The sequence below is a fragment of the Phoca vitulina genome, unplaced genomic scaffold (genome assembly GCF_004348235.1).
Source record: "Phoca vitulina isolate PV1807 unplaced genomic scaffold, GSC_HSeal_1.0 scaffold6, whole genome shotgun sequence".
Taxonomy (NCBI): domain Eukaryota; kingdom Metazoa; phylum Chordata; class Mammalia; order Carnivora; family Phocidae; genus Phoca; species Phoca vitulina.
Window position 1 is genome coordinate 5,893,570 of NW_022589709.1, and position 25,945 is coordinate 5,919,514.

Sequence of the window (25,945 nt, forward strand, 5' to 3'; positions counted from 1 at the left end):
CTGTGCTGTTCTTTCCTGTCTTCTTCCCTCTTCTCCATCCTTTTCTGCATGGTATGCCTAGGTCTCCCAGGGCCCTCCTCCCACCACCCTCCAATTCGGTGCTTTTCCTGCTTGTTTCCTTTTGGTGGGAGCATACATCTCAGTGCCTACTTCCCATATTCATCAGCCAAGATGTTGGAACTTCACTTTCTTCAGTTTGCATTATGAAAATAGATTTTTTTCTCCTAAATATAAAATTGTATTATAAGTTTGAATACTCTTCCTCAGACTTTACACAGTCCTTTCTCCAAACCCCATCCCCTGCCGCCCACAACCTACTGGGGGTTGAAAACTGCAGTTTTAGGACTCTGCTTCTCCCTTTCTCTTTCTCTCTCTCTCATCCCATCAAAACATACTGGTCTCATGAATAATTCCCTTCAGGTTTTATTCTGTGGGAAACCAATTTGACATATAAATTGGAGCTGAAATTTTAAACTCAGAATCATTTTAACTTAAATGGGGCTTTTTCAATGGGAGAGTTAATCCAAAGTATAAGAAACTAACAACTGGGGTTCTGTGAACAAATAATGTGGTATAATGCAGATGCACTGGCCTGGCAGGAGGACAGTGTTATAGATTTAGTTCTGTTAGAAACTACCAGGGTGACCCTGGGCAAGTGACTTAGTCTCAAGGGTCTTTAGTTTCCTCATTTGTAAAATGCGGAGATTGGGCCAAGGATGGAATTTGGAAGATCAAAACTTTCTAACATGTACTACTTAAATGTAATATAATCAAACTGCTCAATGATGCATGGGGATGAGGTGGATGACTTCTGGGGACCTCTGAGCTCCAAGGTTCAGTGATATTTCAGGGGTAGGGGTGCTTCCCTGTGTACCCAAATCCCACCCATAAGCCTATCTCTTGTTGGCCTAGGGGCTGTTCTGCACTTGGACAGCTGGTCCCTACTTTGGCCTTACCTGACTTTCTGTATTAATGGAGTAAACAGTGTCAGTCTGATCTAACAATCCACAGGAATAGGCGATATTGACTGCTGTCTCCTGCTTATCTCCAGTCAAGACCCAGAGCTGGATCCCAGCCTCCCGCAGAGCAGCGATTGTATCTGGAACCCCTTCTTGTAGCCGGTCTTCAATCCCAGTGGCTCCTAGAGTGATCAAAGACACCAGAGCTTATAATTAGAGTGAAAAACTGCTTAAGTTCTCTAAAGCCCTATCAAGCCAGATAGTGATTATTAAATATCTCCCATGTTCTAGGCTGTCCTAAGCACCCAGGATACAGCAGTGAAATGGAGCCTGTCTCTACCCTCTTGCAGCTCAAAAGCTTGTTGAAAAAAGGATTTATACTGAACTATAGGAGAAGAAAAGCCCAGGGTGCCAGGTGAACATATACTAGGAGACCTGAACTTGATCTAGAAAACCAGGGACAATCTTGTTAGGAAGTGCCATTTGAGCTCAGACCTGGAAGATAAGGCCAAGAAGTGGTAAAGGAAGAGAATTCCAGGTAGAGGGATGAGCGTGTATGGAGGCCCAGAGGTCAGAGTAGAAGAAGGCACAGAAAGGGAGGCAGAGTGTGGTGAAAGATTGGGCCAGGAAGGGAGGTAAGGCTGCTGGATCATGCAGAGCCTTGTGAGGGCATTACAGGATTTCAGATTTATTTGGTAGATAAGAAACCTATTAAGGGGAGTTAAGGAGAGTGACAGGATCAGTTTTGAGTTTTAAGAAGATCATTCTAGAGAAGGACTGGAGATTGGGGGAAGCAGGATGAGATTAGAGGCTGAGCAGGGGTGTGGAGGAGTAGCCTGGGTGGGTCTAGCAGCAAGGAAATGGAGAGAAGTGGAGAAACTTCACTCTGTAACAGCTCATGGCAGAATAGGGACTCAGGTTTTTGATAATATTCTTGGAATTAAATATGCAGACTCTATAATTTTTGAACGATCTCAAGCTTTGCACCAACCCTGATGAATATATGCCCAAATATCCAATAGTTGCTAAGTGATTAAGCATAAATTAATCTGCATTTAAATTGAGATTCACTTCAGACAACAGACTAATGGCTACCCATTTTACTCTGGGCAGGAGCAAGGCATTTCATTTCTTTCAATAATCCCTAGTGACAATAGGCTGGCAAAGCAGTTACACTGGATGCATATTGAAAAGATCCTTTCATAGTGTGGGACCTAGTGTGAATGCAATGCAGCTTTAGCGGCATGGCAGATTCTTGGTGGTAAGATGAAATCTCTTCCCAGCCCCAATCCTCTCCTCCCCAAGCCACCTTGAGGGAACAAAAATAATGACTCTATCCCAAAATATGCCTCTTTTGTATTGCAGGTCGAAATGCTCAAACAACCCCATGAAAAATGATGGTTCAGTCCTTGTCTTTCCCTCCAAGGGTTAACCTGGAAGGTGAGATTCTGAAGCTGATTTATATTACAGGGAAGCAGAGTGAAGGAGAAAAGAGGAAAAACACATTTATTTGTGTGAAAGAAAAAATGAAACAGAAAGGTTGTGAAAGTCTTTCCCAGAAAGGGAAGCCAACGGATCCTGACAAGCATGTTCTCTTTCATGCAGAACCAGCTGAGGAGTACTTCCTACTGAGACCAAAGGGCTCCCTGAAACAAAAGCAACCTTAGGGGGGTGAGGAGGGAGTCATGTGCCCTAATGGGATGACATTCTGTGGCCTTGTGTGTGGAGAGAGCTGTCTGACCTGGCTACCTTCTGGTTCCTGTTAAAATAAGTTCTCATGGCCAGCTTTCAGAGAGGCTTTGGGAGGCAGGAGGCAAAGGCCCTGGAGTCAAAACACAGAAAAAGAAAAGGCTGAAGGAGGTGGGGATCGGGTCTCCCCCTGTTTGCCACCCTTCCTGCCAAATCTTGCTGCTACCTTTAATACATAAAGGCATCACTGTCTTCTTACAGCAATCCTGGCTCTTTCCCCTTGCACCCCTGCCTGTCTGAGAGCTTGGAGCAGTCTGATTTACATGGAGGAGAAGCTAGGGCTCAGGGAGGTGAGGGGATGGGTCCCTGAGCACACAGCACAAGACCAAGATTTGGCCCTCATCCCCAGCTCAGCATTGCTGCCCAAGATGAAAAGAAGGCTTTAGCCATGTGGTCAGCACATGCATGCATCAGGTGTTGCCTTTTCCAGATCTTTCTCCCAGCTGTGAGGTGATTAACCCTGATAAACAAAGCCTCCTCCTTTCCCCTGAGTAATGCTTTACCTCCCACAGAAACATAAGACTATCTCTTAGTTGGTCTCCCTGCTTCTCATCTTTACCTCAGTGTATCAGTCAAACTCCCATACAGCAGCAGTTTTTTGTAAAGCATGAGTCTGTCGCTGCTTTTACTCCCTTCTCTCTAAACCATTAGCATATGATTTATGTGTCCTTCATAACCTGGGTCACGCGAAGCTTTCTCTCCCATATTCTGTGGTCCAGCCACGGCAGACCTTGGGGTTTCTAGCCTGTCCGGGCTGTCTCACATCTAGCTCTTCCTTCAGGCCCCTTCCTCTGCCTGAAAACTCTTTCCTTTGTCTGACCAGCTCCTCTGCTCTGCTCAGTTCCTGCCTTCCAGCTCTCCTTGGCCCCAGTCTAGGTTGGCAACTTCTACTTTTGCAACTATACCACCAGATAAATCTTCCAGCCCAGCCCCCACCACACTTGGTTGAAATTCCTTGTTTAATCATCCAATTTCCTTGCTAGATTGAGCTCTGAGAGGATATGGCCTATGGTTCTTGTTCCCTTGTCCCAATGGCTAGCATGCTACTTGGCACATAGTAGGTGCTCAATAAACATTTGAATAAATGGAGAAGTAACCAAGCTCCTGGGCTTTATCCAGCAGTAAGTGTGGGAATGCTCCTGGGCGTCCTCAGAAAGTGGCTTGTGGAGTCTGGATTGGATATCCCCACCATTTGTGACAAATACCTGGAAGGGCACTCCAGGGAAGGCTTTTAATTGAGACACATCTGCAGCAGTGTCAGAGTCAGGGCCAAGAATTCCCTCTACAGCTTGTAGCATTCCTTTTTATTTTATTTTTTTAAATTTAGTGATGACTTATTTTTAGCTACCGAGTAAAGTGAGTTGATTCTCCAGATGCTGTGCGGTCTCCATTAGAAGCTCATCTCGGTTGTCGAGGGATGCCTCCGCCTCACACCGGAAACTGGCCCATCGCCGGAAGTCGTCTTCGGTTATGACCTGCGGGACAGGAAGAAGCTCTTTCCCAATGTAGGGTGAATCCCACTCCGTTTTTATATGCTGGGCATCCTATTGGCTTGTTTGAGCTTCCCTATACAATTAGATGTAGGAATTACAATTCCCTACACAATTATTTCTCCTCAATGATTTTTTGTGAATGCATGAATCAATGAAATATTGATCCTCATGTTCCATTATCACCATTGAGCCCCTGCTGTGCTCTAGGCACTGGAGTATAGCAGTGATTAAGATGGACAAGATCCCTGCATGCCTGGGCTTATGTGCTAGTGGAGGGTGAGAGACATTAATCCAAGTAAATTATTTAAAAGGACAGATAATTTTAAGGGGTTCTTTACAGAAAACAAAGAGGGTGACATGATGGAGTGTGACTAGATGGGGGGAAGCTGTGGGTTATTTCATTTGGATCTTCAGTTCTCTTAGACAAAGTGACATGCAAGTTGAGATCCAGTGATGGGAAGGGGTCAGTCATGGAGAGGGACAAATGCAAAGGCCATGAAACAGCAATGAACTCAGCTTTCTTTCTGTTCACTTGAATACACCAGTTGGCTAAAGGATAGAGAGCCAGATAGAGAAGAGGCAGCAATGAGCCTGGGAAGGTAAGCAGCAGTCAGATCTTGTATAGCCTGGTAGACTATTCCACCAGCTATTGGAGGTATCCAATAGCTGGAATAATCTGACTGAAGGGCATATCTTCCTCCCTTGGAGTCCATAGCGTGTTTAGACCCCTCTGTTGGCATCCTTATAGCAAGAAATGATTCTTATAGCAATAAATGTCTCTTATAGCAATAAATGATTCTTTTGTCCAACAATCAAATATTCCTTGCTTTTCCTTCTGCACATAGCACTATGGGGAAAACCAAGGGGACACAGGTAGGCCTTTGCTCTTGAGGAATTAATAATCTTATTAGAGGAGGCAAAATAGGCACAAATAATTTCAATGGAAAATAGAAGGTGGTAAGGATGTACTCACAATTTATGGATAGTAAGCACTGGTCACTGTCTCAGGTACTGTATATGTGTTACTTTATTTAATCTCCATGATAACTCTATGAGGTAGGGAGCATTAGTGCCATTTTACAGATAAGAAAATCCTAAACTCACAGAAGGTGAAGAAACTTTCCCAAGATTACAAAACAGGTAAGTGGTGAGATTGGGATTTGTACCCAGGTAGGTCTGAATTTAAAGTGGGTGCTCTTAAACTTTGTTGCACTAAGCATCATAAAAGAGATGAAGAGCTCTGGGGATTTATAGAGAAGAAACCACTTTTAGTCATCTAGAAATGCATGTCATCATAGCTCCCCTATCTAATTTTGGGTGCCTTATTAGATGCCCCTACTCTGGGATTCATATCTCTTTGCCTGCCTCCCTTTCAGGGTCTGCAAAGTCAAAGGTCTGTAGGGTGAGAGGTGGGTAATTACATGACTATAGCTGGGCCAAGGGCAAGGCAATGGGGAAGGTAGGGGCTGTGACCAATTGCAGAACATAGGAGAATATACCCTTCATCAAAGTGATCAGCTACTACAAGGCTCGAGCTATTAGCTGCTATTCAAGAATGGAGACCTGGTTCATCAGATCCTCTCAATTTTTAAGAGAAACCAGAAATCTAGATTTTTATGTGATCACATAGTATCTCCCAAATGTCAAATCTAGGCAAATAATGCAAAATTTAAAAAGGCTACTTTGAAGGTAAAATTATGACTTTAAAAATTATTTTATGAGTTATGGGTTACCAATTATATGTATATATAATGAAAAACAGGGAACAACAAAGCCACACTGATATGGAACCTTGCCATTCAGAGTTCTGCTGCAGCATAATTGTCACAATCCTGGGTCTTTGTGGTGAGTCAGAATGGCTAATTTTGAAAATATTAAAACAACCAATATTAAGGGTCTTCTAAAAAGAAATAGAAAAGATGGATTCAGGGTTGAGGCCTTATAGCTACTAAAGAAGGAATTTATTTTTACCTTCTTAGCGATGCACAGTGTTCGAAGGCCATCTCTTGCATACAAATCTAGATGCTTCTGGGTCCTGGCTCGGATTTTCCTCATCTTCTTTTCCACATCCATGTCAGTTACTGTCAAATAGTTATTGTTTCCCATGAGGTCATGTACAAATGCTTGGGGATCCTTGTTTATAACACTCGGAAAGAGTGAGGAAGAATCCCCTTATAGCCCACCCCAGAAATACGGAAGATCTCTCTTGGTTGTCATGATGTCCCATGTTGTCCCATGATAACTCCAGGAATCATTAAATTCTCTGCTTTCTATATCTGATCATCAAAAGCCTGGCTGAGAAAAGTCCTATTTAGGGATGGTGGGTTGTCTTAGGTATTGTTCCCAAATATGTGTTTGTATCAGAATCACCTGGGAACTTACACAAATAATAGAGGTTCCCAGGTCCAGTTGAAGCCCTGCTGAATCAGGGGACAGAAGTCTGAATCTTTGTTGTTACCTCAGGTGTTTTCCATGTAGCTAGTTTAGCCCTGGATGATCAACTGTTGCTAAGTCCATGATCCCCTCTGTCATCTACTTCAGTCTTTATACCAACTCAAGATAGCCATAGATCTGAATCTCATTGCTATGTTCTTCATCACGTTGGGTTTTTTGAGTTAGGCTTTCTTTCTATAATAGGAAATTGGCCCTAGAAAAAGTATTTTTTGCATTTCCTATAAATCTAGCATGAAAAAATATTTCATCCTGTTGCTCAAAGTTCCCTTTAGGAAGTCTGATGTGTTTTCTTTTATCTTTTTCTCCTGAAAATCCAGTACTTTCATCTATCAGATAAAAAGAATTTTTCAGCCTGGGTTGGTGGGTATGGGGCAGGATTGATGCCATCCCTACCTCCTTTACTTAAGATGTCACAGATATCACTGACCAGATGTGGCACTGTGTAAAGCTGAGCTGGGAAAAGCCTTCCAAATCCTTCTTTACCAGGGCTGGATTGCAATCTTCTAGAGGCCCTAGGTAGTAAGCAGGTTTTGTGCACCTCATCTATTCCCTCCATATAATGCAAAATTAAACATACAATTGCTTACAGTAAAATAAATATAAGGAAGTCCAACAAATCTCTGATTTTTCCCATGATGCTATTCCAAGGCTGTTTCTATGCAATATAAAAATCCTTTTAAAGATTATCTCATTTTCCAGATACTACTTTTTCCCTGGTGCATTAAGCACACTCTTTGTGCTTATTGAGCACTATTGTCTCATTGAGCACTGTCTACAATATTTTATTTTCAAAGACATTACCTCCCTGAGATGAGTCCCTTTTGCCTTCTACCTGTGTGCCTTGGAGTTGCTTTTTTGCTCAGGCTACCAGGAACCTCAGGGTCAAATTGAAAGTTCAAACACTATAAATATATTACACCTAGGGTTATTTTCTTCTCTCCTTTTCAAAGCTTTGATTCTCAATTCTTATAGTAATATTGTGTATGCATCTTTTATTGGAAGCATCTCTAATCCATTTTGGAATCAGGTGAGGAACAAAACAAAACAAAAAACAAAACCAAAACATCTCCAGGGGAGCTTTGATGGCTGTTGCCCAGGGATAGAGTGCCATGGTTCCCTTGACTCAGAAACACCGAACTCACTTGTCTGCCAGAGTCTGGGGATGAAGAGACTGAATTGGTTCTCTTCCCATTCTAAACACTCATCAATCCCCATGAACCTCTTGGCTTTGATCCACAGCTGATAATACAGGAGGCACAGGGCTGCCTGGGCAATTCTAAAGCTTGGCTGGAATCTACTATCCTGGGAGAATCATAGCCCCATAACTGTCTTCTTCTTGTTAGGAAATGGCTGCACACTAATTCATGCTGCTCCAAAATTGGACACTGATATGTAGGGACTTTGGAACATTTTTCTGGCTTGGCTCAAGTTTATGAAAATCCATTTGGGGGAGGCTGGGGAAAAGGATGATAAAGAGGGACACCTGAGGCTTCCCAGAGAGAACTGAGCCTGGTACAGAATTCTGGTGGCATGGAAAAAGCTCTGAACTGGGTTTCATGATACCTGGGCATAGGATTTACCACTGGTTAGCTATGTACGTCTCTTAAGTCACTTCCCTTTCTGGGTTCAGCTGGCTTCTCTCCAAAACTAAGGGTTAGGACTGCAGTATGTTCTAGGGTATGTTAATGAGTGTCATAGTAGAAAAAAAATTGTATATGGATAATCTGTGTTTAAATGAGTTTAAAAACCAGAAATTGGGATAAAGTTAAAGAGGTTTCTCCAGTGTAAGACTGTCCTAAGTCTTTAATAAGCTCATGAGCACTGTAATTATCCAGGGCAAGGAGATGCAGAATGCAGCATGAACCTGCTTTGAAGAAAGCATCTGTTGCCTCTGTTCAAATTAGGATCAGCCGGAACCAGGTGACACTATAACTCAAGCTCCTTATTACTCTTCTGTGCTGCCTCTTAAACCAAGGAACCCTCTTCCTAGAGCCCTGGTGAGGTGGGACTCACCACACGCTGGGTCTTCTAGCAGGTCCATGATAACCGAGTCTGCGCCCTTGGTGTAGATGATGATCTCACCCGTCAGTGGGTGCCTCACAACCACGGACATTCTTTTCCTGACAGAGTCAAAGCCCAGGGTGCAGAGGACATCGAAGGTGAGGCAGATGCCCTGGGGCAAGCGCACGGTCACCTGCTCAGGTGTCCGGGACATCAGTGTGAAGCTGTAGGCATGGGCAGCATGCACCAGGGCTGCCTCATCAGGGCTCTCAGCCTCATAATAGAGCTCAGGGCTTGCGAGGCCTAGAGCTGAGGCCTCCACCACCTCCTCCAAGGAAGCATCCAATCCAGACCCCTGGATGTTGCCCTGGTCCCATGTGCTGCTCCTATAGCCACCGTCAGTGGAGTAGCCTCCACTGTACACAGATGCATCATCTCTCTCTTCTGAGTCTGTGGTAGGCATATTGGCCCCCAAACTCTCCCCTAGGTCAGTGTCAGAGGGCGCAGTAGACGAGAATGACTGGCTGAGGTTCAAAAGCTTCAATCTGTGGAAGAGCTGCTGAATCTTCTCCAGGGACGTCCCCAGAGCCTTGGTCGAAGGTGGCATGGTGACCTTGTGGTCAAAGGAGGGAAGTAGAACATTAACTCTCAGTGTTGGAAAAAATATCAAGCTGTTTTATGGAAGAATATGAAGGTCATTTTGTAATAAAGGGGTTTCAGTGATTATGGACAAGTCTTCTCTCCTCTGAGCCTCAGCTCACTTACCTATAGCATGAAGGAATTGGCTAGATAGTTCTTTCCAGCCCTGACATTCTAGGGATTGGTAATGCTCAATTTTACCATCCTGCTCTGGTCATGGACAAAGGAAAAAAAGGAGACAAAAGCCAGACCCATATTAAGGGTTCACATCATCTGGGTCCTTACCATGGTTTGTTTGCTTTATCCTTGCATTCAGCATCTTATCTCACCCTCCCTAGCAACTCTAGGGGATACTATGTTATCCCAACTTCTGGATGAGGAAACCAAGGCACAAAGAGGTTAAGTAAATTGGCCATGACCCCCAGTGTGTAGGTAATAGAGCTGCACTCAAATCTGGGGCTGCCTGGCTCCAGAGATTGAACTCCTGAGCTACCTGCCAGCTAATGTATCCCCATTAATTTGAAAATTGAAGTTGGATGCTGTCCTTCCCAAAATGTACTTCTTCCTTTTTTGAAAATAGAGTTAACTTCTCAGATAACGTTTCCTACTTCCCAAAGCTCCCTAAAAATTTTTGATAGCTTGGTAAGTTTTCAGTGGCTGGAATGACTGTTCAGAGTGGTTTCGGATCAAGGTATAATAATGGGAGCCTCTGGTTTTGTACCTGGGTGAACCTTCTTTTTCCTGATTTCATAGCCACCACTTATAACACTCAATTATTCTCATCAGTCACTCATAAGGAAGCTTGGGTGAGAGTTTGTAAATAATTGAAGATCAATCTATCTTTAGTACTGAAAAACAATTCAGAGTATAAACTTCTATAAATGGCCATCCAGCTGCATTATTTCTAAATTGGCAGAACTTCACCCATGGTGTTAATTATTATTATTATTTTGCCCTCACATAAAAGTAGAGACCAGTATAACATGATATTATTATGGAGTTGTACAGATGGTTCTGCTGTGTGTTAGCCATATATCCTTTGTTAAGTTGCTGAAACTCTCTGAGCCACTGTGTCTTCACTTGTGAAATCCAAGGACATAACTCCTAGGGTTTTGGGGTTGTGATTAAATGGTAATGCAGGTGATGTGTTTAGCATGGAGCCTGACACATAACAAGTGCTTAGTAAATATTAACTCTTAATATCTACCCTATAGACAGACAGATACAGAATTTGAAAGCTACAGAGAAAGCTCAAATATAACTTCTTCCATTTTATTTAAAAAATGAGGAAACTGAGGCCCAGACAAAATAAGAAATAAAGTCTCACAGTGATAGAATGGTGATGCTGTGACTAGGGCTCAAGTGTCTTATCTCTCTGTTCAGGGCTTCACCCCTTGCCCTAGCTCTCCTCCCATCCATCCCACCACCCACCCTCAGTGATCCTTACCCTCTGCCTGGGCTCTGTGGTTGTGGATACCATGACAGAGTTGCAGATGGTTAGGGCAAGGAAGAAGTCAGCAATGGAGGAGGTGGTGGAGGGGGAAGATTTGGCAGGTTTGGTGTCTGACAAGGTCTCCAGCCACAGGGCAGCATCTTGCACTTTGGGCAGTAGATTTTTATCTGGAGTCACATCTTTTTCCTGAGAAAGAAAGGCCTGGATGAGAATCTTTCCTGAAGGGACTGGGGAGGAAGGCCCCTCCAGCAGATTCTTTGCACACCTGGGGAAAGGATGATACAGTCTTTCCTGAAGTCATGCTTCCAGCACATCTCCTCCTCCCACAGGCCTGGTCAATGCATTCTTAACTGATTCCTCCCTTTCCCTCAACCTTGCGTGTCCATCAGTTATAGACTCTGGCAGCCCTTCCCTCACAGTTGCTCCCTGCCATTTACCCTTCAATGCTGAAGCTTTCAGCCAGGCACAGACCTCTAGTCCTCAAATCTGGATTTCTGCATCAGCCTCTGAAGTGATGTTGCTGCCTCTCCTCTCTTTTCTTTCTAACCCTTCATATGTATTAGCCATGCATCTTTCTAAAACATCATTTCCCTCAAGGCATTCTTGAGCTTGAAAACCTTCAGGAGATCTTCATTGTTAGCATAGTCAGTTCAGTCTGTCATCTAAATTCTTCCATAGTCTGCATTCCCACTCTTTACTCCCACTACTTCTCTGTGCAGACCCTCTGCTCAGCCTGCTGGTTTGTTTGCTGCCTCCTGGATGTATATTCATTTTTAATGCCTCTGATCATACCTTGTTTAAAAAGCCCTCTCCTGTCTACCAAAATCCTACCTAGACTTCAGTAGCCATGAGAAGTTCCATATATCCATGAGATCTTATCCAGCCCAAAATGAGTTCACAGTCTTCTGAGCCACAACAGCATGTTCTTGAACTCATAATGTCCACAGCAGTCAGGTGGATAAGGTGAATGAGGGTAGTGGGCCAAGGTACAGATGAGGACACTGAGATCGTAGGGGCTGTGAGACCTGGCAAGTCCTACCCTGCCTAAAAGGTGGCAACTGTTCTGCTAGTGAGGTGCTCTGGTGCTAGTCCAGTTTGCCAAATCTATTGATTTTTTCAAGATAAAGAGAGATGATGTGAGAACTCATTTTTTTAAAAAGAAAAATCTGTGGGCTGGATCTGACTCATGAGTTTCCAAATTTTCACATTCTTGTAGAAACTGCCACTTGTACCATCCCTTTGGAATTCACCACATATTGACCTATATTTTAAATTCAATTTTCTTGTATCCATGTTGACTTTCTCTAGAGATAAGGTAAGAGCCTCAGAGATAGAGACTGCATGTTCCACAAAGCTGTACATTCTATAGCCCCAACTATTGCTTTGTTTGAAGCAGAAGCTCAACAAACATTGGCTCTTAACAGATACGGCAAAAGCCACTATGCAAAGAAATTTCCACACAAAACCATTTCTATCAGTGTTCATAGTTTACAGGTTAAAGTGTAGAAGAAAGACAGTCAATGGTTGAAAAAGATGGACTGAAGGAATCTTGATTAATTTGTGCAGGGTGAAGACTGAGTGCCAATGAGCTAGACTGAGTGCCAATGAGCTAGCAGGTTTTACAAATAAGAACCCAAGTTGAGACAAAAAAAAAAAAAAAAAAAAAAAAAAAAAAGAAACAAAACCCTGTGGAGATAAGAGTCCTCAGACTGTGTCTTCTCTGATTACCAAATGCAGTGACTCCAGAAGTCAGACTCTATTCTCCCTGGGGCTGCTGGCACAGGTGAGAGCACAGGAGAGGAAACTCAGACACCCCAGGGAGCTGCTTTATGCCTGCAGGGATGAGAGTTCAGCTTTCCAACAGCACAGGGAGGTGAAGGGAAATGGACTGGAGCAGAGTTCCAGCCTTCATTTGGAGTGCTCTCTAAGAGTCAACACTACACTTCCTCTGGTTCATACCATCTTAGGAAGACAACATCCAGAAAAAAGTACTTATTAAAAGGAAGAGTGCTAGTAAAACTGCATCAAGTCTGCATTTCTCTTCACTGCCTTGTGATAAGCAATGGTGAGCCATCCATACCATATGGTGTCACTATTTTCAGAAAGCCTAGGAAGGGAGCATGCACTATCTAATATCTTTGCCTTTGAAAGCAGTGTTCTTAGCAGGAGTTCACATTGAAAAAGCTCTTTCTACTTTTCCAAGCAATGTCATTTATGTGATCTCACTGACTTCTCACAGTCCCAACTTAATTGAAACGCAGAAAGATGGGCTGACTTAACCATTGTCACTCAGTGAGTCAGTATAAAGCCAGAATCAGATGTCAGACCCTATGATTGCAAGTCTAGAGTTTTCCTTTCCTTTCCATGGTCATGGTAAAGTAGCAGTGTTCCCTTATTAATGCTCCTTGGCAAACTCCCCTAGCCAGATTCCGGGCTCCACCTACTGCCTGTTATCAGTGTACCATCATCACTCAAGGGGCTCTGAGCTCATTTCTTAAGGTAGTAATGATAGTTCTTATTCACATAGTACTTCTTACATTCTGGGTACATTCATTTTCTCATTGTGGCTCCACAGCAACATTATCTGTTGAGTATGATTATTCTCCTGGTTACCCATGTATCAGATGAGGAAACTGCTGCCCAAGGAGATTAAGTGTTTTTCCCAAGATCACACAGTAAGTGAAAGAGACTCCTTTACTTGATTTGAAATAGTCCAACTAGAATTCATGCTCTTAACCTCTGTGCCAGGCAAGATCCTCCACGAGAAGGAAGTAGCCTTTGATACTTGCTGACAGCCAACATCTTTAGTGTTTCGCATCCCAAGCAAAACTAATAGGCTTGTATATCTAATCCTTAGGACTCAGCAGATAGTCTCAGAGATTATAAAAGGGATTATGGGAATCTTCTTTTTTCAGGAAAAAGATTTCATTTGGGGCTGGGGGTATACATGAATGGGATGCTTTTAACCCTTAGCACAGATACACAGAGTTGCAAACAAGCTTGGAGGTCATCAAAGCCAAATCTCCCATTTTCCTGATGATAAAACTGAATGTCAGAGAGGTGGGAAGTGAACTAGTCAAGACTGCACATTGAATTAGGGTCAGAACTAAGGCAGTTTTCACACCAGCTGACTCCCAGCTTCTGATAACATACTGCTTTGCTCCAAGCTATGCATTATGTATTTCCAAATGGTGACTATGTTAAAATGATTTAATAGTTATTCATTTCTTGTTCATTTACCCTTTAGTCTATGAGTGCCACAAGGGCAGAGACAGTCAATGATATGTCCCCAGTGCCTGGCAGACTGCAAGCATGCAAACTTTTGTTGACCCCTATCTAGGACACCATGCTACCCCACCACTGATTAACTCATGGGATCTCTTTGTTAGAACTCTTTAGAGGTAGAAGGGAAAAGATGGTGGAGGAGTAGGGGACCCTATTCTACCCAGTTCCCTGAATTGAGCTGGATATCTACCAGACCACTCTGAACACCCACAAAATCAGCCTGAGATGTAAGAAGATAGATATGGATCTCTACAAGCAGAATATCACAAGCAGTTGGTTTTGAGGTATGAAGCAGGGAGCCGTGATTCTGCAGGCAGATATTGGAAGATAAACAGAAGGGGGAGGGAGCCCAGCCATGGGGGTCCTACACTGTCGGTGAGTGAAAGCCTCCCACGCTGGGGGCCGGGCACAGACTTGCAGACCGGTAGTGGTGGGGAAAGGACTTTAGGGTAGCCCCCTGGACTGAAACCTGGAGCGGCGGAGCCACGGGTGTGAATTGGGGGCGGCTGGCGGTTTTAGAAGCACAAAGGGCAGAGCCATGCCCCAACCTGGAGGCGAGGACTGGAAGTGCTGCTGAGGGGCACACAACCCAGGACGCTGAAGTTTTAAGCAGCACAGACAGAAACGGAGATAGTGTGGCCTGGAGAGCTCACTGAAGAACAGACTGTGATCTCTCTGCTCTGAAACACGGGGTTGGAAATGGTCTCTTCTGCTCTGACTCTTGGAAGAGATGGGGAAAGCCTCCAGGGAAAGCCGCCAGAGAACAAAAGCCCTAAAAAACCAGTTTTCACTGAGCGCATCCTCCCCACAGGGGGGCAGGGCAACTCTGCCCAAACAGGGTTGCCTGAGTAACATCCTGGCAGGCCCCTCCCCCCAGAAGACAGGCTGGGAGAACAAGAGGCCGACAACCCTAAGCTCCCTATAAAATGGGTGCATCTTGCTTGGGTTGTGGTCAATAATTTGGACTCTGTACACTCCCTCAAACACCCCTCAACAGAATGACTAAGAGGAGGAACCCCCAAAATAGGAAAGACTCAGCGACTGTAACTTCTGCCACAGATTTATAAATGGATACAGATATAACCAAGATGTTGGAAATGGACTTCAGGGTAACAGTTATGAAGATGATAGCTAGAATGGAGAAATCGATTAATGGCAACATAGAGTCTCTAAGGGCAGAAATGAAAGCTGAACTGGGAGAACTTAAAAATGTTATCAATAAGATCCAATCTAATTTAGATACTCTAACAGCTAGGGTAAACGAGGCAGAAGAATGAATTAGTGATCTAGAAGACAAACTGATAGAAAAGAAGGAAAATGAGGAGGCCTGGGAGAAACAGCTTAAAATCCATGAAAACAGAATTAGAGAAGTAAGTGATGCCATGAAATGTTCCAATATCATAATTATTGGGATCCCTGAGAGGGTGGAGAGAGACAGAGGGCTAGAAGATATATTTGAGCAAATCGTAGCTGAGAACTTCCCTAATCTCGGAAATGAAACAAACATTTGAGTCCTAGAGGCAGAGAGGACCCCTCCCAAGATCAAGGAAAACAAGCCAATGCCCCGACATGTAATAGTAAAACTCACAAATCTTAAAACCAAGGAAACCATCTTAAGGGCAGTTAGGGGGAAGAGATTCCTTACACACAGAGGGAGGAACATCAGAATAATGTCAGACCTATCCACAGAGACCTGGCAAGCCAGAAAGGCCTGGCAAGACATATTCAGGGTACTAAATGAGAAGAACATGCAGCCAAGAATACTTTATCTGTCAAGACTGTCATTTAGAATGGATGGAGAGATGCAGAGCTTCTCAAGACTGGCAGAAACTGAAAGAATATGTGACCACTAAGCTGGCCCTGCAAGAAATATTAAGGGGGGTTCTCTAAAAGGAGAAAGACCCCAAGAGTGATATAGAACAGAAATTTACAGGGACAATCTATAGAAACAAGGACTTCACAGGCAACATGATGACAATAAATTCATATCTTTCAATAATCAGTCTCAACATGAACGGCCTAAATGCTCCCATAAAATGGCACAGGGTTGCAGACTGGATAAAAAGACAGGACCCATCCATATGCTGTCTACAAGAGACTCATTTTGAACCTAAAGATACATCCAAACTGAAAGTGAAAGGATGGAGATCCATCTTCCATGCCAACAGACCTCAAAAGAAAGCTGGGGTAGCAATTCTTATATCAGACAAATTAGATTTTAAGCTACACTGTAGTTAGAGACACAGAAGGCCACTATATCATTCTTAAACGGTCTATCCAACAAGAAGATCTAACAATTGTAAATATCTACGCCCCCAACATGGGAGCAGCCAACTACATAAGCCAACTGTTAACCAAAATAAAGAGTCATATTGATAATAATACGTTAATTGTAGGAGACCTCAATACTCCACTCTCAGCAATAGACAGATCATCTAAGCAGAAAATCAACAAACAAGAGCTTTGAATGACACACTGGACCAGATGGACCTCATAGATATATAGAGTATTCTGCCCTAAAACAACAGAATACTCATTCTTTTCGAGCGCCCTTGGAAATTTCTCCAGAATAGACCACATACTGGGTCACAAATCAGGTCTGAACCGATACCAAAAGACTGAGATTATTCCCTGCATATTCTCAGACCACAATTCTTTGAAACTGGAACTCAATCACAAGAAAAAATTTGGAAGGAATTCAAACACTTGGAAGCTAAAGGCCACTCTGCTCAAGAATGTTTGGGTCAACCAGGAAATCAAAGAACAACTTAAACAATTCATGGAAACCAATGAAAACGAAAACACATTGGTCCAAAACCTATGGGATACTGCAAAGGTGGTCCTAAGGGGGAAATACATAGCCATCCAAGCCTCACTCAAAAAAATAGAAAAATCCCGAATTCACCAACTAACTTTACACCTTAAAGAACTAGACAAAAATCAACAAATCATGCCTAAGCCATGCATTAGAAGATAAATAATTAAGATTAGAGCAGAGAACAATGAATTAGAAACCAGAAATACAGTAGATCAGATCAACGAAACTAGAAGCTGGTTCTTTGAAAGAATTAATAAGATCAATAAACCACTGGCCAGACTTATCCAAAAGAAAAGAGAAAGGACCCAAATTAATAAAATTATGAATGAAAGGGGAGAGATTACGACTAACACCAAGGAAATAGAAATAAGTATTAGAAATTATTATCAGCAACTATATGCCAATAAATTGAGCAACCTGGATGAAATGGATGCCTCCCTGGAAACCTATAAACTCCCAAGACTGAAACAGGAAGAAATTGACAACCTGAATAGGCCAATAACCAGTAATGAGATTGAAGCAGTGGTCAAAAACCTCCCAGAAAATAAGAGTCCAGGGCCTGATGGATTCCCTTGGGAATTCTACCAAACATTCATAGAAGAAATAGTATCTATTCTCCTGAAGCTGTTTCAAAAAATAGAAACAGAAGAAAAGCTTCCAGACTCATTCTATGAGGCCAGCATTACCTTGATCCCCAAACCAGGCAAAGACCCCATCAAAAAGGAGAATTTCAGACTGATATCCCTGATGAATATGGATTCCAAAATTCTCAACAAAATTCTAGCTAATAGGATCTAACAATACATTAAAAGGATCATCCACCACGACCAAATGGGATTTATCCCTGGGATGCAAGGGTGGTTCAACATTCACAAATCAATCAGTGTGATAGAACACATTAATAAGAGGAGAGAGAACCATAGGGTCCTCTCAATTGATGTAGAAAAGGCATTTGACAAAATACAACATCCTTTCCTGATTAAAACTCTTCAGAGTATAGGGATAGAGGGAACATTCCTCAAGTTCATAAAATCCTTCTATGAAAAACCCACAGTGAATATCATCCTCAATGGGGAAAAGCTGAGAGCCTTTCCCTTAAGATCAGGAACACGACAAGGATGCCCACTCTTGCCACTATTGTTCAACATAGTACTAGAAGTCCTAGCAACAGCAATCAGACAACAAAAACAAATAAAAGGTATTCAAATTGGCAAAGAAGAAGTCAAACTCTCTCTCTTTGCAGATGACATGATACTTCATGTGGAAAATCCAAAAGACTCCACCCCCAAATTATTAGAACTCATACAGCAATTCAGTAATGTGGCAGGATACAAAATCAATGCACAGAAATCAGTTGCTTTCTTATATACTAACAGTGCAACTCTAGAAAGAGAAATTAGAGAATCGATTCCACTTACAATAGCACCGAAAACCATAAGATACCTCGGAATAAACCTAACCAAAGAGGTAAAGGATCTGTACTCTAGGAACTACAGAACACTCATGAGAGAAATTGAAGAAGACACAAAAAGATGGAAAAACATTCCATGCTCATGGATCAGAAGAATAAACTTTGTTAAAATGTCTATGCTGCCCAGAGCAATCTATACCTTCAATGCCATCCCGATCAAAATTCCAATGGCGTTTTTCAAAGTGCTGGAACAAACAATCCTAAAATTTGTATGGAAGCAGAAAAGACCCTGAATCTCCACGGAAATGTTGAAAAAGAAAAACAAAGCTGGGGGTATCATGTTGCCTGATTTCAAGCTATATTACAAAGCAGTGATCACCAAGACAGCATGGTACTGGCACAAAAACAGACATATAGACCAATGGAACAGAATAGAGAACCCAGATATGGACCCCAACTCTATGGTCAAATAATCTTTGACAAAGCAGGAAAAAACATGCAATGGAAAAAAGACAGTCTCATCAATAAAGTGTGCTGTGAAAATTGGACAGCTATATACAGAAGAACGAAACTCAACCATTCTCTTACACCATACACAAAGATAAACTCAAAGTGGATGAAAGACCTCAATGTGAGACAGGAATCCATCAAAATCCTAGAGGAGAACATAAGCAGTAACCTCTTCGACATTGGCCACAACAACTTCTTTCAAGACACGTCCCCAAAGGCAAGCGAAACAAAAGTGAAAATGAACTTTTGGGACTTCATCAAGATAAAAAGCTTCTGCACAGCAAAGGAAACAGTCAACAAAACAAAGAGGCAACCCAGAGAATGGGAGAAGATTTTTGCAAATGACACTACAGACAAAGGGCTGATATCCAAGATCTATAAAGAACTTCTCAAAATCAACACCCAAAAAACAAATAATCAAGTCAAAAAATGGGCAGAAGACATGAACAGACACTTCTCCAAAGAAGACATACAAATGGCTAACAGACACATGAAAAAATGTTCATCATCATTAGCCATCAGGGAAATTCAAATCAAAACCACATTGAGATACCACCTTACACCAGTTAGAATGGCAAAAATTGACAAGGCAAGAAACAACTAATGTTGGAGAGGTTGTGGAGAAAGGGGAACCCTCTTACACTGTTGGTGGGGATGCAAGTTGGTACAGCCACTTTGGAAAAACTTTAATTTTTTTCCTCAAAAAATTAAAAATAGAGCTACCCTATGACCCAGCAATTGCACTACTAGGTATTTACCCCAAAGGCACAGATGTAGTGAAAAGAAGGGCCATATGCACCCCAATGTTCATAGCACAATGTCCACAATAGCCAACCTGTGGAAAGAGCCGAGATGCCCTTCAACAGACGAATGGATAAAGAAGATGTGGTCCATATATACAATGGAATATTACTCAGTCAACAGAAAGGATGAATACCCAACTTTTACATCAACATGGATGAGACTGGAGAAGATTATGCTAAGTGAAATAAGTCAAGCAGAGAAAGTCAATTATCACATGGTTTCACTTATTTGTGAAACATAAGGAATAGCATGGAGAGGACATTAGGAGAAGGAAGGGAAAAATGAAGGGGGGGGAAATTGGAGAGGGAGATGAACCATGAGAGACTATGGACTCTGAGAAACAAACTGAGGGTTTTAGAGGGGTGGGGGATAGGGGGTTGGATTAGCCCGTTGGTGGGTATTAAGGAGGGCACATATTGATTGCATGGAGCACTGGGTGTTATACGAAAACAATGAATCATGGAACACTACATCAAAAACTAATGATGTACTGTACGGTGACTAACATAACATAATAAAATAAAATTAAATTAAAAAAACAAAACAAAACAAAACAAAAACTTCTTCGTTAGTATATTTCAACCCAATCATACAGCAATGCATTAAAAAAAAATAAAAAAAGAATCTCTGCAAAGGGCCTACTTCTCTCTGGCACTGGCTGCAGGCCCAGCCTGCAGGTGTCAGCAGCAGATGTCAGTTAAGCTTTATGCAGTCACCACAGACTGATTCCACAGGGCAAGGTTCTTCATGGTTCCCTTTGCCCACAGCTCACTGGTTTCCTGTCTGGCCCATTAACATTTAGGAACTTGGTACTTAGGACACTTAGAGAAAGCAATGCCCTCACCCACCTCTGGGCCCTTTAGCTAGTCTATTTCTCTGGAGGAAAATAAATATTAAATTGTGGATTACCAGGTTGTTCAGATTAGAGCTTTGTGGCAGCCAGGCACCCAACTGGTTGGATTTCTTTCTACTGCAGAACACGTAAAGCTCATACAAACCTTCTTTGACGAAGGTGATCTTTGACCTCACACTCTACCCTCAAGGATCCTATTATTATCATTAGATTACATTTATTGACAACTTACAACAAAGTCAGGTGCTTTGCTAAGTGTGTTCATGTATATCATTTAGTCATCATGACAGCATTGAAATAGCTACTATTATTCTCCCATTTTAATTATGAGATAAATGAGGCTCACTGAATTTAAATAACTTGTCCAAGGTCACAAAATCAATAAAAAGAATGGGTCTTGGATCCAGGTTTTCCTCCTGATACCAACACCTGAACCCTTAAAAACATGCCAGCCCTTTCCAAACTTTAACATGCACACAAATTAACTGGGCATCTTGTTTAAACTCAGATGCTCATTCAGCGAGTTGGAAGTGGGGCCTAAGCATCTGCATTTCTACAAGTTCCCAAGTATGCTCATAGTGCTGGTCCCAGGACCCCAGTTTGAGTAGCGATAATTTATACGGCCACTGTGTGCTACATGGCTGAGGTGTGTCCCACACTGAAGGCTAGGGAAAGCAGGCCAACCTCTAGTCTGCTACTCTCTTCTCAGTTTTAATGATAACTCACTCAAGTTCACATTGACAACTATCACTCACTGGGTATAGCAGTTTGCTACTATTAGGAATCCACAGAGCCAGCAGTGGAATTAAACAGGAACCCTGGTGCCTAGCCTGGAAGAAAAATCTTTGTGACTTGGTTCTTCCCAGGCCTCCATCTCCTCAACCTCTCTCCAACCTCCATCTTTTATTCCAGCTGCTCCTCAAAACCCGTTTTTCATGTCACTTGCATTCTTCACCTCTCCCCACTAGATGGTCTTCTCTTTGCTCTGGTTAACTTTTAATTTTGTCTCCAATTCAGCTCAGGTGCTAACCCTTCCAGGCAGCCCTCTTGAGGCCTCATCTCATGCAGGTGCACCTCTCCTGGGCTCCTACAGCACCTCTGCCCTCAGCACCAAGAGGAGTGTTCTACTGGCACTGGTGTTCTTCTCTCCTCTCTTTTGGGTTTATCAGGGACAAGGCCTTATTAAACCTTATATCCCAGTGTTTAGAACAGTATATGCCATATTGTGGATGCTTACTCGATGTTTGACAATAAATGACAGGCTATTCCCAAGAAATAGATACACAGAATTGGCAGAAGTGGACAGAAGCAGATCCTTCTATTTGTTGTTGGTGAGTGTCTGAACTAATACAACCTCTTGGGAAGTATCAATCAAAATAAAAAAGATACACACAATTTAGCAATTATGAAGAATGAATACTATAGAAAAATACACATGTATAAACAGACAATGGCTCAAACATCCAACGAATTCTAACAGCCATTAAAAAGAAAAGATGAAGCAGCTCTCCATTGAATATCTGTCTACATCTATGAAATATTCCGTCAGATTCACTAGGTAAAAAGAAAAAACACAGTCCACAACAACGTGCAGGGCATGCTAATATTTGCAGTAAAGGATGTGCTCAAATGTATACCACACTTGTATGCTCCTATATAGGTGTCTGGGTCATAAACAAGAAAATTCAAATAATGGTTGTCACTGGGGTTGTGGGGCATAGAAGAGGAGGGAAGGAGACTTATTTTTTTATCATTTGACCTTTAGTTACTTTCTACCGCTTAATTACGTGGCTATATCACTATCGTGAAAACAAACTTTCCTGGTTGCTGGGGAGCTGGAGGTGGACCTATGGTTTAGGAGAGTGATGATTTTGCCCAGGCTGAGGTTGTGACCTAGAGGACGCTGCCTTTCATTCAGGAACTGGGAGAACCCAATGTTAACAAATATTTGCTTAAATAGAAGCACGTGGGTTGTTAAGATAAGCTTTTCCCAAAAGGGACAGAAACCCCAAGGAAAGAAACTAAGTGGCCTAGCAATAAGGGAGTTTTCCAGATCTTGCAAGACCCCACCCCATGCAAACACGGTCCCTGCCGCTGTGTACCACCCTCTGGTACCCTGGAAGTTAAGGGAAGCGCAGCTGATCCAGGCTTCAGCTGTTCCTGCCCTGTGTGGTCACATTACTTCCAAAAAGATTTTGAGTGCTTGGCTAATTAAATCAGGACTCTTATCTAACTTTCGAGTGGGAGTTTGTATCTGTGGGCTGTCCTCACCAGTCTGGAGCAGACTGGAAGTGCTGCACATATCTCTTTCAAAGAAAGGAAGGAAGACCAAGACCAAGGAAAGGAGGCAGAGGGCCAAAGACACCTCCTTTACTTTTCTCTATTGCATTCTTTCCAGACAGGTGGGAGAGGCCATGCCTACAGAAGGAAGTGGTGGTGCCATCTGGAGGAGCCTAAGTGGCCCCAATGCAAATTTTATGATTAGGAAGATATTCGTTGGTCTGATGGTTCTGGAAAACCTTTTGTAAGTGGCACTTCTAAACAAAGACTCTCTGCTCAAATCTTGGCTTCTTACATACCAGGGCGGGGCGGGGCGGGGGGGGGCATTTCATTTTCCATCTGCCAGTACTCAAACCCTGGCTTACAACTGACCACTTTCCTAAGTGTATTATCCCCACCCTAAAGCCACAGATTTTATAGCAGCCAATTAGGCGGCATTAACCAATACTTCCTTGTTCTTTGTAGTAAAAGAAAAAAAGCCAGCTTTTGTTGCTGTTAGCCTTGATGCTCATTTTGTTTTGGGTTTAGGGCAAAGTTCCAAGGAAACCAACAACCAGCTTCTTTAGAATGTGGTAGGGTGTTTGCTCTGCCAGGACTTGGCATTGCGGAGGTTTTAGAGGCAAGTTCTCACTGATTTACAAAGGGAAGGTAAAGAGCTGGTAGTGCCAAGAGATTATTATCCAACCAGACCGGATGCCAGATGGGCAGGTGGAAGAGGACGCAAGCTTGGAGAGCCTGCCAAGAGTGGGTTGTGGCAGGAGCCAGGAGGTCCACCTGGGCCTGCCACAGATATTCTCTATGGACTAATTCAAGGATCTGCCACTCCAGCCACAGATATTTTATGGGTTAATGTCAGAGCCCTTTTTTTTTTTTTTTTTAAAGATTTTATTTATTTATTTGAGAGAGAGAATGAGAGAGAGAGCATGAGAGGGGGGAGGGTCAGAGGGAGAAGCAGACTCCCTGCTGAGCAGGGAGCCCGATGCGGGACTCGATCCCGGGACTCCAGGATCATGACCTGAGCCGAAGGCAGTCGCTTAACCAACTGAGCCACCCAGGCGCCCAATGTCAGAGCCCTTTAAGGTAGCCTAAATCACCCCCTTCAGCCAATGCCTCCCAAGCTATAGAAAATGTCCATTTGAGCCAAATCAAGATTATTTCCTAGTGGGGCAATGCTATGCTTAGAGAGGTTCTTGATCTTATTGCTCACTAGAATCATCAGAAATAAAAAAGATGAATGCTCAGGCCCTACCTTAGATCAAATATACCAGAATCTCAGGGGAGAGGGCTTGACATTGCATTTTATGAAAACTCCCATTTCCCATGTCATCAGATATGAACATTTGTACAAGTCAGACAGCTTTCCTTGAGAAAGATTAAGACTTCCACGAGTTATCTATCTAGAACACATGATTTTAAGAATTAAGTCCTCAAAATAAACTCATGAAACAGAACAATAATCCTTCTTTAAGATGAAGACATTGAGGTTCTAGCTCAGTAAGTTGACCAAAGTCACAGAATAGATGAAAGAGCTGAGATGAAAACCTGGGGCATTTGACCCCAAATGTACCTAATTTATAGCTGGAAGGGACCTTGCAGGTCAGCATAGACATCATGCTATTTAACTTTTAGAACAGCTGGTGATAATTGTAGGCCCTAGTGATAGATAGGCCCTGAATAAAAGTTACACTGGCTGGCTCAGGGCTGCAGTTTTCCTGGGCTACTAAGATTTGTCAGGCTGAACAAGGGGGAGCGAATCTGTGTGTTCCAACTGAGATATATGAAAGAAAGCTTCCTGTTTCCCTCTCTGTGTCTTGGGGGAGACATTCTCAGGCACATGGGATGCCCATGGCATCCAGAACTGGAAGGTTCCAAAAGACACATGTAGTGCAAGACTTAGAATCTGTGCCTGGTGAGAATTCACTAAATGCATTGTTCAAATATTTAGGTAAAGAGCTGGAGGAAGAGCATTACATTCAGAGGGGACAAAATTAAATTGAAGAAGAGAAAGATGCAATAATATGCATGTTCTGTTATCTTACCTGAGAAAAGAAAAAAGAAAAAAATTCTTCCTAAAGGCATCTATGGATCATTCCTCTTGTATGTTTATGAGCATCATATATCTTAACACATGGCTAATGTCTTATCCTTGCTAATGTTGCATTTCTCTGTGTGGTAGTAACATAAGAGAGTTAACTTTGTACTCACCTGAAGTTAAATAAGTAATAACCCAGAACACATAGACTCACAGCATTTCTTTTCCGTCAGGATCAGAAAACACAGTCTTGGGTTATAAAAACTATGTAGCAATATGGAAAATGCTTTTGATATTATTTCAGATTAAAAAAAAACCCACACGTTTAATTTGTAGGTACTATGACTGCAAAAATGTTAAGTATATGTAGTTATGTGTGTATTAATGGAGAAAATAAAAATTGGAAGGAAATTCATTATGAGGATAATTTTGAAAATCTAATTTTATAATAATGGGATAAGAGAATTTCTGTCCTTTCTTAAGATGTGGGTCTTGTTCAAGATAGCTGGGGCTCCCTGTGGTCTTTTCTGTAAGTGCAGAAGATTCTAGATGATATGTTTCTTAGAGAAAGAACATGGTGCAGAGGAAAGTAGAATGGGACAGGAATCAGAAAGCTCCAGTTCTAGCCTTGCCTTCTAGGGAATGCTGTGTAATCTTGGGGAAGAAACTAAATTTCTTTACATGCCAGGGATTTAGTGATAGCTGTACCATTGGATCAAATGTGAAGGAAACATATGCAAAAAGCTCCAGACCAAAGTTGCAAGGTTGAATCCCCATAGGGGCCAGGCAATTAATTTAAGAGAATTAAGTGTGCTGGGTAATTTTGACATAGATGTTCTTTGCTTTATAACTATTTAAGATTCTTTGATTATCACAAAAAAGTATATTCTTCCATTACTCTTGAAGCCTGCAAGCCTTAAGGCCCATCTTGTTTTTGCACCTTATAGAAACATGGGCATGACAACTATTTCTCTTTCCTTTAACTGTATTTTGGAAAAGCATGCATCATGGACATGCTGCTGGTTCTCAGTTCAGTGATGGGGGTAACCAGAGAGGGGGATAGTCTGTGATGAACAGAAGACCACATGCCCAGTCTAAGGAGCATCAACTCCATCATTCAAGCCAATTATTGCCACAAGGAAATGTTGGCTAGTGTGGAGAAATTTTCCAATTCCTTTTTAAAAAGAGAAGCCAGAAATCTATA

The 25,945-nt window shown here is 42.4% G+C and overlaps 1 protein-coding gene across 6 annotated transcripts in view; it reads right to left on the minus strand.

Moving 5' to 3' along the window:
* Nucleotides 1-25,945, minus strand: part of ATP10B (ATPase phospholipid transporting 10B (putative)) — a 322,916-nt gene that overhangs the window by 98,358 nt on the left and 198,613 nt on the right. For all 6 annotated transcript variants that reach the window (XM_032403662.1, XM_032403663.1, XM_032403664.1 and 3 more), the window contains 5 exons: nt 10,743-10,934; nt 8,669-9,269; nt 6,173-6,282; nt 4,057-4,183; nt 957-1,141 (listed from right to left, as the gene is read on the minus strand). In XM_032403662.1, coding sequence (XP_032259553.1) covers nt 957-1,141; nt 4,057-4,183; nt 6,173-6,282; nt 8,669-9,269; nt 10,743-10,934 — 1,215 coding nt within the window. The remainder of the gene's footprint in view (nt 1-956; nt 1,142-4,056; nt 4,184-6,172; nt 6,283-8,668; nt 9,270-10,742; nt 10,935-25,945) is intronic.